This window comes from Epinephelus lanceolatus, chromosome 7 (genome assembly GCF_041903045.1).
Source record: "Epinephelus lanceolatus isolate andai-2023 chromosome 7, ASM4190304v1, whole genome shotgun sequence".
NCBI lineage: Eukaryota > Metazoa > Chordata > Actinopteri > Perciformes > Serranidae > Epinephelus > Epinephelus lanceolatus.
In genome coordinates this window covers 25,760,415-25,777,361 of record NC_135740.1, presented here as the reverse complement: position 1 = coordinate 25,777,361, position 16,947 = coordinate 25,760,415, and the positions used below count along the sequence as shown (strand labels likewise).

At 42.0% G+C, this 16,947-nt stretch overlaps 1 protein-coding gene across 1 annotated transcript in view; it reads right to left on the bottom strand.

Annotated features, from left to right (window-relative positions):
- Nucleotides 1-2,826: 2,826 nt before the first annotated feature.
- LOC117261485 (neuronal acetylcholine receptor subunit alpha-3-like) overlaps nt 2,827-16,947 on the bottom strand; it is a 28,950-nt gene continuing 14,829 nt past the window's right edge. Inside the window, exons 2-7 of the mRNA XM_033633897.2 lie at nt 10,535-10,674; nt 10,383-10,427; nt 10,187-10,296; nt 9,808-10,015; nt 8,409-9,455; nt 2,827-5,876 (exon numbers count right to left, since the gene is read on the bottom strand). Of these exons, the coding sequence (XP_033489788.1) occupies nt 5,751-5,876; nt 8,409-9,455; nt 9,808-10,015; nt 10,187-10,296; nt 10,383-10,427; nt 10,535-10,674 (1,676 nt within the window). The 3' untranslated portion in view covers nt 2,827-5,750. The remainder of the gene's footprint in view (nt 5,877-8,408; nt 9,456-9,807; nt 10,016-10,186; nt 10,297-10,382; nt 10,428-10,534; nt 10,675-16,947) is intronic.

Genomic DNA, 16,947 nt, shown 5'->3' with positions numbered 1-16,947 from the left:
AATACTGAATCATGACCACCTGCCAGCTACATGCACAGTCTTATAATTGTGAGACCCAGCTGCAGAAGCTGCTGGTGAAACCTCTCGCTCAGAGATGTATTGTGTGAGTGACTGAGCAATTTTCATTCACTTCCTCACACACGTTTTCTCAGAGGAGTTTCCAGTCGCAAAGTTTGTTAGCTGAACTGGTGCTGGCCAGTTTTCTCAAAACTTTCACTTCATTAAGGGTCCCCATGTCTTTGGGGGCCCCCTATAAAAGATTTTTAAATCAACATGAGACAATACTGAAATAAACAAAAACTGACAACATAAAGTGCCATTTTGGCCAAAAAATTGTGACAAAACAATAAGCTGAGTGTCACAATCAACAAGGTGAACCCAAACGCAGAACACAGACTCAGAAAGAGAATGGTAAAAAATGGGGTTTTATTGCCAGGATAATGAATGTGGCCATGGGGGAAATCCAGGGGAAGGAGGCTGATGGCAGGTTGGAGGGGTCTGGCTGGCTGGGAGTGTGGCAGGAGGTCAAACAGGCAGGCGGTGATCCTATGACAGAGGAAAACAGAGGTATGTATCCACGAAAAACACACAAGCAAAAGTCTAAGATGAATTCAGAATTGTAAAGCGTGACTGTACCACAGTGGTAGACACAATGATCTGACGAGGACTGGAGGGGAGAGCTGATGTTGTATACTAACACTGCAGGGTTGATTACTGGATGGTTTTCAGGTGAGCAGCAGGGAGCAGGTGAGTTGAATGAATGTAATCAGGAACCCAGGAGTGTGAGACGCTGTTTACACGTTGCCGGCTATTTTCATAAACAGACATTTCACGGTCTCCGTTTTCAAAAAGATCTTCGTTTACACTTACCCGTGTATATATACACAAGAGCATGCCAAACCTGTAGGTGGCAGTGTAACGAGAAGCTCAAGCCTTCCATGCATCCATTGTCACCATAGCAACATAGGTCGCACTTTTTACACAGGCACAAGTTCCGGCGCATACTGTGACGTCGGCTGCCTATAACTCCGTTTATCTCCGTTTATCTCAGTTTACATGCAAACACGCAACCGGAGTTTTCCAAAATCTCCACTCTGGCCGGAGTTTTTAGAAAGACTCGTTTTCAGAGGAGAAATCTCCGTTTGCGTGTAAACAAAGGGCACAAACGAAGGAAGATGTCTCCATTTATCAAAATCTCTGTGTATATGTAAATGGCCTCTGAGGGAGGTGCCATGCCCCCGGCGAAACCTAATAAAACAGGTCTTTCACTGAGATTTTGAGACAATCATCCAGACAGTTATATAATGAGGAAACAGACACCAGAATCATCCATCTGTCACTGACAGATCTTTGGCTGTTTGCAAAAACTAACACTTCCAGAAGTGACAGAAGTCCACAGAGGAAGTCTGTGCAGCTCTGCAAAATTATGCTCTTTTTGGCATTGGTGTAGTGTAACTAAGTACTCTAGTAGTACTGAACTTAAGTGCAGTTTTCAGGTCGTACATACTTTACTACTTACTTTTATCTCTGGTGTGTATTTTGATGCTAATACTTTTGCTTAAGTAAGATTTTGAATGCATGGTTTTTACCTGTAGTACTTCTACGCTATGGTATTGCTATTTTATTAATAGAAAAAGATCTGAGAACTTCTTCCACTGCTGCTTTTTGGATTATAGTTTTAAATAACATTAAATGCTAGAAGCTCAACAACAATCCATCCATCCATTTTCATCTGCTTATCTGAAGTCGGGTCGCAGGGGCAGCAGGCTGAGCAAAGTATTCCAGACATCCCTCTCCCCAGCGACACTTTCCAGCTCCTCCTGGGGGACCCTGAGGTGTTCCCAGGCCAGATGAGATATGTAATCCCTCCAGCGTGTTCTGGGTCTGCCCCGGAGCCTCCTACCAGTGGGACGTACCTGGAACACCCCCGACGGGAGGCGCGGTTTCGGCAGAGAACCATGGCCTCAGACTTGAAGGTGATGGCTCTCATCCCGACTGCTCCCCACTTCGCTGGAAATCGCCCCAGTGCATGCTGGAGGTCACAGTGTGATGAAGCCAACAGAACCACATCATCTGCAAAAAGCAGAGATGCAATTCTGAGGTCACCAAACCACACCCCTTCCTCCCCGTGTCCTCATACTGACTGAGGTACTCTGTCTGAATGTGCCATTTCATTGTGGTTTTCTTGAACCACTCTTAGTCTGGCCCCTCCCCGGGGACCACTTTGCCTTGGCCTTGCCTTAGCCCCAGACAACACAGCTACCAGGATCACACGGACATGCAAACCCCTCCATCACATATAAGTGGCAATTCTTGGAGGGGCTCAACAACAGTATCTTAACAAAAAAAAATCTAATTTCTTATAAATACATTGGCTGATAATATTGGCTCAATATTATAGTACATTGACTAAGTAATTATGCATTTGATCAGACCTGCTTTGAGCTGCTAAACAACAGGAAATTGCTGCTATGAAGCTTTTACATTTTTAAATCTGTTGCAATATTCTTTCCGTTTTAGCAGAACAGGTTAGCTGTGTTTGAAATGCTGAAAGGGTTCTCTGATATAAAAACATTTCTTGATACCTGACATGAAAAACATTCCTCAGGGTTTCTTCCGCCTAGATTTTACAGGCAAAGATGTGTTCCATACATTTTATTTTTCAGACCACATCCATCCACTTCCCGCGCCGCTTCACTCTATTATGGGTGATAGGGCTAATCTCAGCAGGAGGCGGGCAGGGTACATCTGAGACAGGTTATCAGTTGACTTTAAACTGTAGCAGAGAAAACTTTCACACATAAAGGGAAAAGTTCACAAACAGAGTTTGAGTCAAGGACTTTCTTTATTATTAAATAACATGAGACAGTTTGGCCTTTTTAAGTCTTTTTACAAGTTTAATCTACATTGTGCGATTCAGAGTGTTTCTATACATTGTGAGTTTGCAGTTGGTGAATTCATGTGCGATGTGCAATTATAATAAGTGTGAGCACATGTGGGAAACACATAGTGTGTGCAGCCACAATCAGCATCCTTCTCAGAAGCCATGCATAACTCTTTTGTATTTTACAAATGTATGTACAGGGAAACACAGAAGACTGACAACAGAAATAAACACCCTGAAGAAACAGTGGCAGCCGTCAGATGACCTTCACATCATAACATCAAAAAATATCATCACTAGCTGTCAATGTTTGTCTTTAAAGGGGACCTATTGTGCTCATTTTCAGGTTCATACTTAAATTTTGAGTTTCTGCTTTAATTTTCAAAAACACTTAATGCTAAAACACAATTTTTGTCATAGTGCCCGTTATGGAACACTGGTATTCACCCTCTGTCTGACATGTTTGTTTAAGCATCTGTCTCTTTAAGCCCCCCTCTCGAAAAGCCCGGTCTGCTCCTATTGGTCAGCATTTCAGCTGGGCAATGACTGTAATGGAGTAGACTGGCACCTTCCTCAATGAAAAATCCCCAATAAAAGCTTAACACAGCGGGGGATGTAACTGCAAGAGTATGATCTGAAAATGGGGAGAAATGAGCAACAAAGATTACATGCTTTTGTGATGTTAGCAGGTAGCTACATGTAGCAGTGTGTATAGCAACACACTGCTACATGTAGCTTCTGTTAAAATAATCACCAGTAAGTGCTTCTAAACACAACTGGACATGTTTCAGCAACACATTCTCACTCCAACCTCGTCAACGTTTGGTCATGGACTTTCCACATTTACATAGCATGTGAAAAGTACCCTGGGTGCATTCTGGGACACTGTTTCAAGTTCTGCCTGTTACATGCATTGTCTTCCTTCAAAATACAGCTCTATTTTCACAGGAAATTTACTGTTTCCATACAGTCTCTTTCAAAAATAAACGTGTTATGCTAGTACAACACAACAAATTGACATTTTTCTTCCTTCAACAAATAAAGCACACGGTTTGGTTTTGGAAAAAGAGCAGAGTTTGGCTTTATAATCTTATGGGACACAAACACCACTCTCACGGGTGAAAGCTGGTATTTGTTGGACCCTTCCACCACCCATCCCACCCACCCTACTCTCCTACTGGACTTTCGCTGCCTTAACCTTTGTTCTTGACCCGCCCATTTTCCCCCTGACGCTGCCAGCTGTTGTATACCATCAGTCTCTGATGGCAGAAGTCACTGCCCAAGTGCCAGTTTTCAATTACTTCAGAGTGAGACCAGATTGGTTTCAGCAGGAATATGATCATAAAATAGGGAGAAATTTACACTATTGGCAACCAGTATTAAGCTACATGTTTCCCTGACATTAGCATGTAGCTTCATGTAGCACTTGCAATAATGTGCCTGGAACAGAAGACCATATAAAGAAATTTGTCACAATCTCAAGTTATCTTATTCACCTTATATTTCACGGAAACACGGAGGCAAAACACAACGCAGCCAGCTTCCGTTTTTTTTGTGCGACACTTCCGGTCCAGCACTCTTGACCACTGTGTAAATGGGAATTGCCTTGTTGTTTACCTTGTTGAGTTTAGCTATATATATATATATATATATATATATATATATATATATATATATATATATGTATATATCTATATATATACATATATATATATATGTATACAAATTACATGAAATATGCAAATTAAGCGGCATGAATGAAGCAAGTAGTGCAGTTTCGCGTCATATACTTATTCGTGAGACTTGAAAAATCTGAACTTCAGCGACTGATTCACGCCGCAATAGCCAATCAGCATTGAGATCCTCTGAGGACGTATGACACCAAGGACATACCAGCGGAAGTTCATTTACTGATTCAGTGACTTCATGCGCGTATGATGTGAGGTATTCACGCATATGAAGCGAGTCAACACAAATATTTTTGCATTCAACACAACATTAGGCTTGCAGGGATTACTTTTACATCCAGTTACTTAATCATTTAAAACTTTGGCATCATTTAATACTTACAAATGACATTAAAACAGGAAATAAACAAAAGCATAATAGGTCCCCATTAACGTATAAATTAAACGTACATACTGTACCACATTTCTCAAAGGTGTGTTGTCTTTATTGCACTGGCTTACAATGACAAAGTCCTACTGCAGAACTCATGAGGATATTCAGCTTCTTCTTTCTCAGTGATTTGTATGTTAGGAAGTTCTTCTATAGCAATTATAATAATAATCACTTTAATAATTACCTGACATTGTTAAACATATTGTATGAGACTGTACAATAGCAATGACTGAGTGGACATTTTCAGTAAAACGTACAGAACGCAGATGCAGAGAAGAGCGAACACAATGGGAGAGAGAGAAGACGGCCGTGAGGAGATAAGCTGCAGGCAGTGGCAGGTCAAAACATGGCACAGGAGAGGAGAAAGAGACAGAGAAGGAGGAAAGGAGAGCAGATGTGATAATCATGTCAGAGAAATCTGCGATGGGGAGGGGGAGACTGGATAACAGTGTTGTGTGCACAGTGAGAGGGCAAGGCAAAGATGAAATGGGGAAATCGGGGTAAGTCATGTGAGGGAACAGACAGCTGAGGGCTAGAAGTGATGGCTGATGATGGAGTCCCAGAGAAAAGCATGAGACAGAGAGAGGAGAGACAAAGCACCAGAAAAGGAGAAAGAAGACAGCTCAGTGTTTGATGTGAGAGAGCTGCAGGAGGGATAATTCCCAAAGTAATTCAAGTGGGGGAACAGAGACAGACAGAAGAGGACACAAAGAGAGAGAAGTCGACAAGACAAAGACACGTTTTCTCATTTTAAGAAGCTGATGAGTGGCTGGAGGAAGAGTCCCACTGTTCCCAGCACACACACTGTCACAAAAACCCACAGGAAGATCCTGTCGATGACCATGGCTACGTACTTCCAGTCGTCCTCCACCTGAAGAAAGGAAGGAGATTTAGAAAATATTCTACAGCTATGGCTATAAGGTGTGTGTGTTTCTGTTTAAGAGGTCACTGTGAACCACCCATGTTTACTACCTTGCATCAGGCTATTTTTGGAGCTCTTTGTACAGCATGTGTGTGTATTGTAGAGTACTCCTTCATCAGTCAGGTGTGGACAATAGGATCATGGCTGCACTGACCATAATGCAATTGTGCGCCTATAGAGAAGGCTATTCTGCATGCATCAGAGAAAGATCCCAGCTTTGCTAAGAAAAGATGGAGCCGGAGCAACAAACATATCAGGGCCATCCAGAGTGTGCAGGAGGCGTACGCAAAGCCCTCCATCTGCAACAAACAAGCAGCTTTACACTCCCTTTATAGCACTGGGTGAATGCTTTCTACACCTTTTTACTAAGCGAGGTAGAAATTCACACACTGCAGAGATAACACACACACAGAGTAGCTTTTGTGTTGTATGTTTATTTGTGTGCTGTGTTATTGTGGGGAGTAAATCTGTGCACACCAATCCAGGGGCAAACCTCTGGTCTACTATTTATTTTAGGGCATTAGGAGCTAGTGAAGTTTGAGGTAGGGGTTGGGGTTAGTCATCTGAGCCTCTGCCATGAGCTGGAGGTCGTGACTTTTCCTTGTATTGTCTTGAACTTCTTTTCTTGCTCTGCACCACACCTACTTTGTTTTGATTATCTTTAATTTACCCAAGACATCACATATTCAGACATTCACTCGCACAGCACCTGGTATATCATTTAACACAATTAGTCAGAATATTTTCGTACTTTTGTAAATGAGTTTGCTCATCTGAATAACCCCTCGACAGCTGGGACTAGTTAAGAGCTGGGTTATGACACTTACAGCAAATAAACGTAATGTCCTCATTATTATAGTAGTTTATGGTTATGTGTGTGTCTGCCATGTATGGCATGTCTCCCTGAATGTTTGTTAGGACTGCTTCCCCTGCAGGAAATGATCATTTTCCACTGTAAAGGTGAAATCAGTAACTTTGTTTTCATGTTCCAGATACTGCAAAGCACTTGAAACACTAATATCACATTGGGAAGTTGACTCATTTGTTGTTAGTGTGTTGTAAAAATATAAACACAAGCATATCATTTACTGATATGTTTGACTACACTGCATCTGACAGGATATAGTGCCACACAGATACATACAAAAACAGTGGTAAGTATTGTTGTTTCATTGTGCAGTGGAAGAAGACGGGGGCCTCTACTCGGTCGCTGGTGGCTGGTTTTAGAATGTATGAATTTAGTATTGTTTATACTGGTGCAGAACACCATGATGTGGGACTCCTTCGAGTATGCACAGAGGTGTTTATGCTCATTATGCTCCAAAAAATGCCAGGCGGCTTGCAAACTAAACATTCTGGGGATAAGCAAAACATCAACAACTACCTGGCAACAGTAGAAACACCAGTGTAAATCGATGCTTGCTACTGTTGCCAGGCAGTTGTTGATTGCTTGGTAAATGCAAACATTGCATTTGTGTACTGTAATTATAACCTTACCTCAAAGCTGAAATCATTTTATTCAGCTTTTCCCCCCCAGGTTGCCACTCTTTACATGAGACCGTTTTTAGCTTTTACAAATCTCTTATGTTCTTCCACACCCTGCAGCAAAAAGCCTCTTTCCCCAGTGTGGCGGACTATTTCATTCCAATCATTATAAGCCATTTGACCGCCCCTATAGTCTCTCAATGAAGAGTCATTATTAGAGATCATTAGAGATGTCTGTACAGGCGAATCTGCTTGGTCAGTCTTCCCTCAAAGGCATCCCTGTTGAACTGAAACCAAGCACCGCAAAAACTTCGAATCTTCGTGCTTGACACAAAGCTTGCACTATGGACACTACCGTGAGTATAAAGCACACAGTAGGCACCTTGCCTGTTTCAACAGTCAATCAGCGTGTAGTGAAGTCAGCAGATCAAGTCAGTGACAAACTGTCAGTTGGTTGAAATGGCTGAGTTTTGAACGGCCTTAAAATTTGCTCAAATAAAAAGTGAATTGTATGGATAAGCACTACTTACTTATTATGATCACGATTCACCTAAAGCTCAGATTTCTTTACGCTTTCCCCGTTTCATCACAACTAGAAACATAACTGTAGCAAGTATTTCCCATCACTATCTTCTATCTCATTTTGAGATGCTACAAATTATATCCAGCTACAAAATAATCCACAAAACCACAAGTTAGAACGACAGTACATAGGGTTGTTGCTATGGACATGACACACCTTCTCATCTAGTCGCATTGGTGTAAACTGGCAGGTTTTTAGAACGCTGCATTGCAAGTAGTCGCAAATCTTAGGTCTGAACTGGGTTTTCGACCTCTGCGGATAGTTACCTAAACTCAAATAGGAGGACACTATTTAATGTTATACTTCCCAAAATAAATGCAACCATATGCACGTTTCTGTTTCTCTAGGGATCATTATTTTATCAAGAAATTGTTTAATTGTTTTAACACAGACAACTGAAGCTGCTTTTGTACCTCTTTGGCTTTGTTGCGAGTCCTCATGTTCTCTGCGATGTACTTCACGCTCTCTATGGCCTGCTTGATCTCTGGAGACACCACGGAGAAGGCAACAACAGCGTTGACAGGCGAGGGGGTATTCAGGGGCCTCGTCAGCTTGGGCAGCTCTGACTCCTGGGGCCCTTGTGTCGGGGGTGCCTGTGGTGGAGGAGGGGGTGGTGGTGGCACCATTGGGGGAGGGACAGGAGTCGGTACCTCCTTGCCTCTGTAGGGGCACCTCCTGTTCATATCCCGGTTCATTTCCCGGTTCATGTCCCGGTTCATTTCACGGTTCAAGTCGCGGTTCATCTCACCGTACTCCACACAGTTCATGGAGCTGCCAGCTGAGGTGGCGCCTCCGCCTCCTGCCCCCCCATCCAGCGGTGGACACGCTACGCCCCCAGTTATACCTCCAACACTTACGCTTCCTGAGCCACTTCCTGATCCTATGCTGTTCTTTCTCTTCTTGTTTCTTTTTTCACCCCCTCCCGTCCCTCCTGTAATACTGGCAGGGGAGGAGCAGCCCTGGTCGATAGGCCGCCTCATCAGCATCACCCTGGGCAGCACCCCGAGGAACACAGACCTCACCCACTCTGGCATAGTGTGCGTCATGGGGGTGCGGTAGTGGACATTCAGCACAAAGACAGTGATGACGATGCTGAGCGTGACGAAAATCATGGTGAAGAGGAGGTACTCTCCGATCAGAGGGATGACGAGTGACGTCGAAGGGATCGTCTCAGTGATGACCAGCAGGAACACAGTGAGGGAGAGGAGGACCGAGATACACAGGGTGACCTTCTCGCCGCAGTCAGACGGGAGGTAGAAGACCAGCACTGTGAGGAAGGAGATGAGGAGGCAGGGGATGATGAGGTTGATGGTGTAGAAGAGAGGCAGGCGGCGGATGTAGAAGGAGTAGGTGATGTCAGGGTAGATCTCCTCACAGCAGTTGTACTTGATGTCATGCTTGTATCCTGGAGCGTCGATGATCTCCCACTCTCCACTTTCCCAGAAGTCTTTCAGGTTCACCTGATGAAAATAAAAAAGGGAAGTAAATGGGAGTTATTTTGAGGAAAAATATTTTAAAATATCTGTCTTTGTGTGAGAAAATTAAATTAAAAGCAAGTCAGCTTGAAGAGACACAAGGAGGGGACAGTTCAAATGTTCAAAAGCTGCCACTTATAAATTGAGACACCTCACTAAATGTCTTCTGGCAGACAAGTGACAGGATTTAATAAAATGTATTCCTTTTTTGGCAAAACAGAGCACATGAAAAGGTATTTGTGGCTCTGGACTGAAACCTTACTGATGAGGAAAATGTATTGCAAACATGCCACGTAGAATAAAAGTGCACAACTGCTAGATGACCAGGATCTCTGACCTTTGAGCCAATGAGCACCAGGTCAATCTTGGCCTTGTCATACGTCCAGGAGCCAAACTTCATGGAGCAGTTCTGGTAGTCAAATGGGAAGTAGGTGATGTCCATGGGGCAGGAGGATTTGAAAATAGCTGGAGGAACCCAGGTGATGGTGCCATCGAACTTCAGCAGAGCCTTGGTCTTGTCTTCCACAAGGAAGTCACCTACAGCACTGAGAGAGATGGGAATGTCATTTCAGTTAAAGGACATTAAAACATTTAGCACAAAAGGTCAATAGATAGAAGGCAAATATACATGAAAAGAGCAGTAAAGAAACAGTTGTGTCTCTCAGCATATAAAGCAGGCTGATCGTCTTCCTTTGCATTCGTGCAGTAAAACTTACTTGTTGTACAAAACAATGTCTGGCCTCCAAATTTTATTGGATGGAACTCGTATGAACTCAATCCCATCGTACTCAACAGGGGACCATTTCAGTTTGTAGTCGTTCCAGACCTACCAGTCAGACAAAACTTGGCGTGAGTAAAAAACACAAAAGTGGCATCACTAATGACATCACATACAGGATAAATGTCACTCACATGTCTCAGCCAAAGATTGGTTTCCATGATCTGATTCACCTCATCCTGTGAAGACAAGAAGGGTGAATTAGTCACGAAGATAAAAGGATGCTGTCACAAAACATGTGATTTCTTTGTTTAAAAGCAATGAGTTGTTCATTCTCTGCTCTTACCACTTTGACCAGTTGAGATATGGAGACCTCAAACTCCACTGTGACTGGATCTGAGACATTCTCCACTGGACGGATGAACTGGTTGTACCTCCTGAACAACCTCCGAAATAATCTGTCCTCACCCTTCGATGAAAAACAGCCTAATGAAAGAGAGAAAAGAAGAAATGGAAGAGCAGTTTAACCCTTTAATAAATGAGTGTGTTTTCAATCATTCCTACATACCCTGGGTTTTTAGATCCGTCACTTATATAATGTAGGTCAAGCCATGTATTAAAATCAGGGACATAATACAGACAGTGTGGGCAGTGTGGTTGCACTGGGCCCCGTGATGTGGGGGGTCCATAGAGAGAGTGGGCCCTCCAATAATGTGTTGGTTGAAGAATGGGCACTTATGAGTGATTGCCACGTTAAAAATATGCCTGTGTTCAAAGAAGAACTCTCATTAAATTAAACATTAAACAGTGGCATTTGCTATATATGCCCTTGAAAAAGGCAAACCTGTCTTCGTCAGGTTTTTTTTTAAAACTTTTTTGTAAAATAGTCAAAAGTACCTATTGTAAAATGTTATGCTTATTCCAAATAAACTATGATAAACTATTAAAATTGTTAAATTAATACATTCTTATTTTCTTTGGTATTTTTTTGCCATATACAGATATGCAATGATGATTGTTGGGTAAGATGTATGTTATCCAGTGTCAAATGCAACCCGGTCTCACTCCGAAGTCGGTGAAATCCGGCGCTTGGGGAGTGACTTGCGGTGTCAGACACTGACGAATAAAGCTGTCCTTTAACATCGGCATGATATGCGGTCTGACGCCATTTTGGTGTGATGGCACTCGGCGGCGTCAGGGGTAAATGTGGTGGGACACAAACAAAAGTTAAGGCAGTGAAAGTCCTAGTAGGATTGGTGGGATTGGTGGTGGATGGGTCCAATTAACACTGACTTTTACCAGGATGAGCGGTGTTCACGTCCTGTAAGATTCAAAAGCCAAACCCTGTTCTTTGTTCCTAAACCTAACCATGTGCATTAGTTGTTGGAGGAAATATTTCAATTCATGTCATACTGAGGTAGTGCATTTATAATGAAAGAGACTGTATGTAAACAGTAAATTTTACTGTGAAAATGGAAGTGTATTTTGAAAGACAACAATGCATGTAACAGGCAGAGCTTAACACGGTGTCCCAGAACATCAACAAGTCATTTCACGAGCAAGCCGTTAGAAATGTTGCACTCTGTTAAAGGAAAGTGAGAAATAAAAATCACAGACAGAGACAGTCACTTTGTAGCCACCGCAGACAGACTAATCTGTCTACTCTGCATGTGTAGATGCCAGTAAGGGTAAGGGAAACAATACAAAATATGTTTTAATCTGAAAGAAGCCCTTTAACTGTTTAATAAATGCTTCTTTGATGAAGTGAAAGCTGTCAGAGAAGTGTGTGTTTGAGAGGTGTTTCTATCGCCTGTGTACAGAACAAAGGCAAAACTCTCACACTTTTAGGAAACAAAAGATGATTTAAACAAAAAAGGAACGGGGTGCCGTCGGCCAGAGTGTGTGTGCCGGCTTTAGAAGGTCATATTGTGGAAAACTGCCACTAGTAACACTGGTGCCTGGGATGGCACATCGACCCATGCCTACCCAAGCAGAAAATGTTGCCTCACTTGCGTCACCAGCACAACCTCAGAAACAGTGCGTCAGTGGCTTCAAAGAGCTCTAAGTCCACGTTATCATAGAACAACATGGAAATGCACAATCTTTGCTCCTTAAACTTCAATTAATCTTTCCTGTGTCATGTTCCCTTGTAAGGCTTTAATTCCCTGAACAGCCTCTGTTCTCCATCACCTTTTTCTTCTGGGGCAACTGGTAAGTTAGGTCATTTCCATGTCAGCCAGTAAAACACTGTTAGTCATTCCCACTGTTGTTGCACTGTCCTTGAACTTCGAACTGATTAATTTTGCTAACACACAGAACAACCTCTCCCATCATAGCTTTCAATCTGAGAAATGACGCACACGTTATTCAACACAATCCCAACCCATCAAACCTGCACTTACTGAGCTGCGTGAACCATTTTAGAGATGGAGGAAAATATGCTTCACGAAAAGGGCAAATGGGTCACAACCCATATACCCACAAATAGACACATTCACTGAAAAGGTTTGTTTCCTTGGCAACAACTAAATAAAACATGGTCCTTTAATGGGACACTCTCGACAAACCAGAAGCTTGTAAAACTGGTTCAAAACCTTACTTTGAATTATTTCCTGTCAACGTACTCTTTAGCATCTTCAAAGACATCATATCTAAATACTTTTTGTGCCATGTCTTCATGAAGAACCTTGCACAAGGAGGAAGAAAAACACTGTTGTCTACGAACGTACATAGATTTGTTACCACAGATTTGCTTTGGAGAGAGATTTTGCAACAGAAAGGCTTTCTTACTCTGGCAGACTGGCCAATCATAATGTAGCATCGGGCTGGTTTAGACCATTGTAACGACAACAACAAAGCTGTGCTCTATTGACTCTAATGCATTTGTTTCAGATTTCCTTCATTTTCAGGCTGGTTTTGTGGATTTAAAGCTAAGCATTGTGTATTAATGATACTCGTTACCTGGAGAGGTTGGAAAAAGATATACGTTTGTTCCCTGTTCCAAAACCAAAATCAAACCCTGAAAAGTGTAGGGTTAGCTAGCTAGCTACTGAAGATATAGCCTACTGAATGTATACACATGCTGCTTTTGCTTTTTAATGATTATAACAGTGAAACAAAGACCGACCCTGCTGTACAGGAACCAGTGAAGGGAAGCAGGGAAACTTTGCTGATATTCATCTGTGTCATCGCAGTGTGCGCAGATGAAGCCAAACACAGTTCATCTGCACACACTGTGATGCCACACAGCTGGTTCAATATCAGCAAAGTTTCCCTTTATATTCATTGTCTTGTGTGGCGATCAGCAGTGATGTGGTGGTTCACTTTTACACTGTGATCTGTGGCCTATAGTTCGGCTTTAGCTTCTAACTATCTTTGTCTTTTGAACCTGTTGTTGCTGCTGAGTCAGTTTGACATCCTGGATATATACTTCAAACACAGACTGTAGACCCCTCTGTCTGCTTCTCTCTGGAATCACTCTTTCATTTTTACAAAACTATGATAATATTTCTTCAGGAAGTGCAGTTAGTTACAGTGTGGGCTCCATGCTTATTGCGACAGCTTGTCGGACCATCACAAAGGGGCGGGGCTTAGCGAAGGGTCAGTTGAACAGATACAAAGATACAGATAATAGTGTACCCTACACGTTCACTCAGTCATAAAAATGGTCTTTCTGTAGGAATGGTATCTTTATAGAACATCTTTTTTTTTTGAAGAAGCTATATACTGAAACAAATATTTCATATTTATTGTCCATACAGTAAAGTCATAACGCAGTTTGTCCACATATTGCCATTGGGAGTACACTGAATATCTTGCAGACGTCTCAGATTACAGTCTGTCTGGTTTCTCATTCATTTGCTCATGTTCACAAAATCAGACTCACCAGGGCCGGGGAAATAAAAACGTAATTGAAGTTTATCCCTTGTTAGTTTATTTGAGGTGCTATCTGAATCTGAAGCACAGTAAGCAATGTTACAGAAACACAGTGGATATACTTCTTAAGCTTTTTACGTTTTACAGGTTTTAACAACAGCTTTCATTTTACCTCACACGGGACCAACACAGCTCAGGGGGAGACTCTGCTTATTGAGGTAAAAATTCAAAAACACTCACAACACTTACATAATCATCAACATCTGGTGCACATAAAACAATGACCAAACACACACACATAAGGACAATATTCAGTCCACATAAATAAAAAATAAACAGAATGTAGCGGCAAAAGACAGATTATGCAATGACCTAATGTATCCTCACGTATTACACATGCAATTAAATTTGAATTTATATCACTCCCTCCCTTAAATATTTCAGGTTCATGTAGAGCACACATAGCGAGGCATGAGCTATTCATCAAGTCCACTGAGGTAAATGAAAAGCAGGTCGCACAGCTTTCTCCCCTTCATGTTTATTCCCCCAAACATTCTCCACTGCACAGCTTTCATCAGACTCACCACATTGATGAAGGCAGTGTAGCCAGGACAATGTGTGGTAGTAAAAAGAGAGAATAATCTGATTTTATCTTACTTTAATGAAGTTGTTCGTCTCATTCTAAGAGGCAATAATTATCTTATGAAGTATTTAACCATCTAAAAATAAATTAAAACCTGTCAGATCTAGTTTAAATACTCAACGGATAAGAATTTGCACCGTACTACAGTGGCTTCAGAACTCTTCGAGAAGTTTTCTGAGGTCACCGGCATAGAAGAGTTGAGTCTTAAAGCTTAATGAAAAGGACTCTCTCCTGAGACGCTTGTGTAATTTCAGTTCTTGGTACCTGCCTTGAAAACTGCCCGCTGCTCCCCGATTCGCTGCACTCACAGAAAGTTGTTTAAGCCTCTAATTGGGCGAGGGGAAACCAGGGCAATTATAATCAGTCAATTAACTGGACCTTTTGTTCACAGTGACGAAAAAAGAAAGAAAGAAAATGAAGCCAATATTTTTTTTCCCTCTGTTGGCACAGTCACTCCTCTAATTCCTGTCTTTGTTTTGCCACTGAAGATGTGAAGTAGCTTTCAGTTAAAGGAGGTTAATTATAACCTTTGCCCTTTCACATCAGATGATTCTGCACACACACACACACACACACACACATACAACTCGCTGCACTCTCTGACATTTAATATAAGGATTTTATTAACGAAGTACAGAGAACATTTGTGAGTTTGCAAGCGAAAGTAGCAGGCAGTAAGTGACTTAAAGTTAAAATACACGTAATTCCAACTCATCCAGTCCTGGAATTACATTGTCAACATACTAGGTTAATACAGCTTTTATTTGTATATAACATTTAGACAATGTTTAATTCACAGCAAGACTAACGGTGCCATGCCATTGCCCAAAATTCCAAAGCCCCATCAGTCCGAAAAATGTCCCATTGGGCTGAAAACCCATCCCAAAATTATCCTGAAAGCAAACAGCCAGGCGCTGATCCCAGGTGTTTTTACAGTCCTTTCGCGGTGTTTCCCAGCAGCATTTTAGCCACCACTCTGATGTTTTTCATGACCCTTCGTGGTGTTTCTCAGCCAAGTTTGAACCACAGAACCCAAGAGTTTTTCACTGGCCCATCCCTGCTTTTTCAGTGACTTTTGTGACACCAAACATGGGTGTTTTAAGTCAAAACATGATTTTGGCTTAAACATACATAACTAAGTGGTTTTGCTGCCTTAACCTAACCATACATTCACCACAGCTGTACCCACAAATAGCATGTTTTCGGAGAAACAGGATTTCAATGGGCAATTGTTTTAGGGATATCAGGCTGTCAGAGAAATGGGCTTTCAGTCCAATAGGACATTTTTCAGACTAATTGGGCTTCAGAACTTTAAGCCGTCAAAACAGTTCAAGAGAACAGCCATCAGAACAAGTTCCCAGGCTAACATGTCAATAGCAAAAGTGAAAGTACAAAAACTAGGAATTAACAGCCATGCTTGCAGCTCTGTGAGGTTGAATTTGGCACAGTAGTGCTTTTGAGCTTAATGCTTACATGGTAATGCTGACATGCCACAGTTAGTGCAGTGGTTCCCAACTGGTGGGTCGTGGTCAAAAAGTGGGTCGCAGGTCCATTCTGAATGGGCCGCAAGTGACTTACAAACGTATCAACTTTGTAAAAAACACACTTTATTTTTAAGAACAGTGAATTTCCAGCACAGAGCTTTTATTTTGAAGTGACATTTCCTGCTGTAGAGTGAGTGAATAACGGAAAGCTATGTACCAGAGACAGCACACTAGCTCAACAACATGGCCAAATGCAACTGTGACAATGAATGTGTTAAACTTTGTGGACCTTTAACTAATGTTTACGAAAAAATCTGGACCCTGTGGCTGCACTTATTGGGAACCATTGGTTTTGTGTGTTAGCATCCTCACATTTGCTAATTAGCACTAAACACAGAGTACAGGTGAGGCTGATGGGAATGTCTTTAGTTTGCCAGGTATTTGGTAATAAACCAAAGGACTGGACAAAGCTATATTTTGACCAGATGAAAAGAAGCTAAATGAAAATCCTTCAATAGTTGTTTGGACATCTCAGTCATAAAACCTCAGGGTGATGCCAGAGAAAAAGTCAGAGGATCACCAAAGTCCTTAGGATACATCATCTGGGAGTCATGAATGTCTGAATTTCATAGCAACCCATCTCATAGTTGTTGAAATATTTCAATCTGGGCCAAAGTGATGAACCACCCAACACTTCTTACCCTGGAGCCATGCTGCTAGCTATCAACCAAATGTGTCAAATTCACTTGTCTCAAG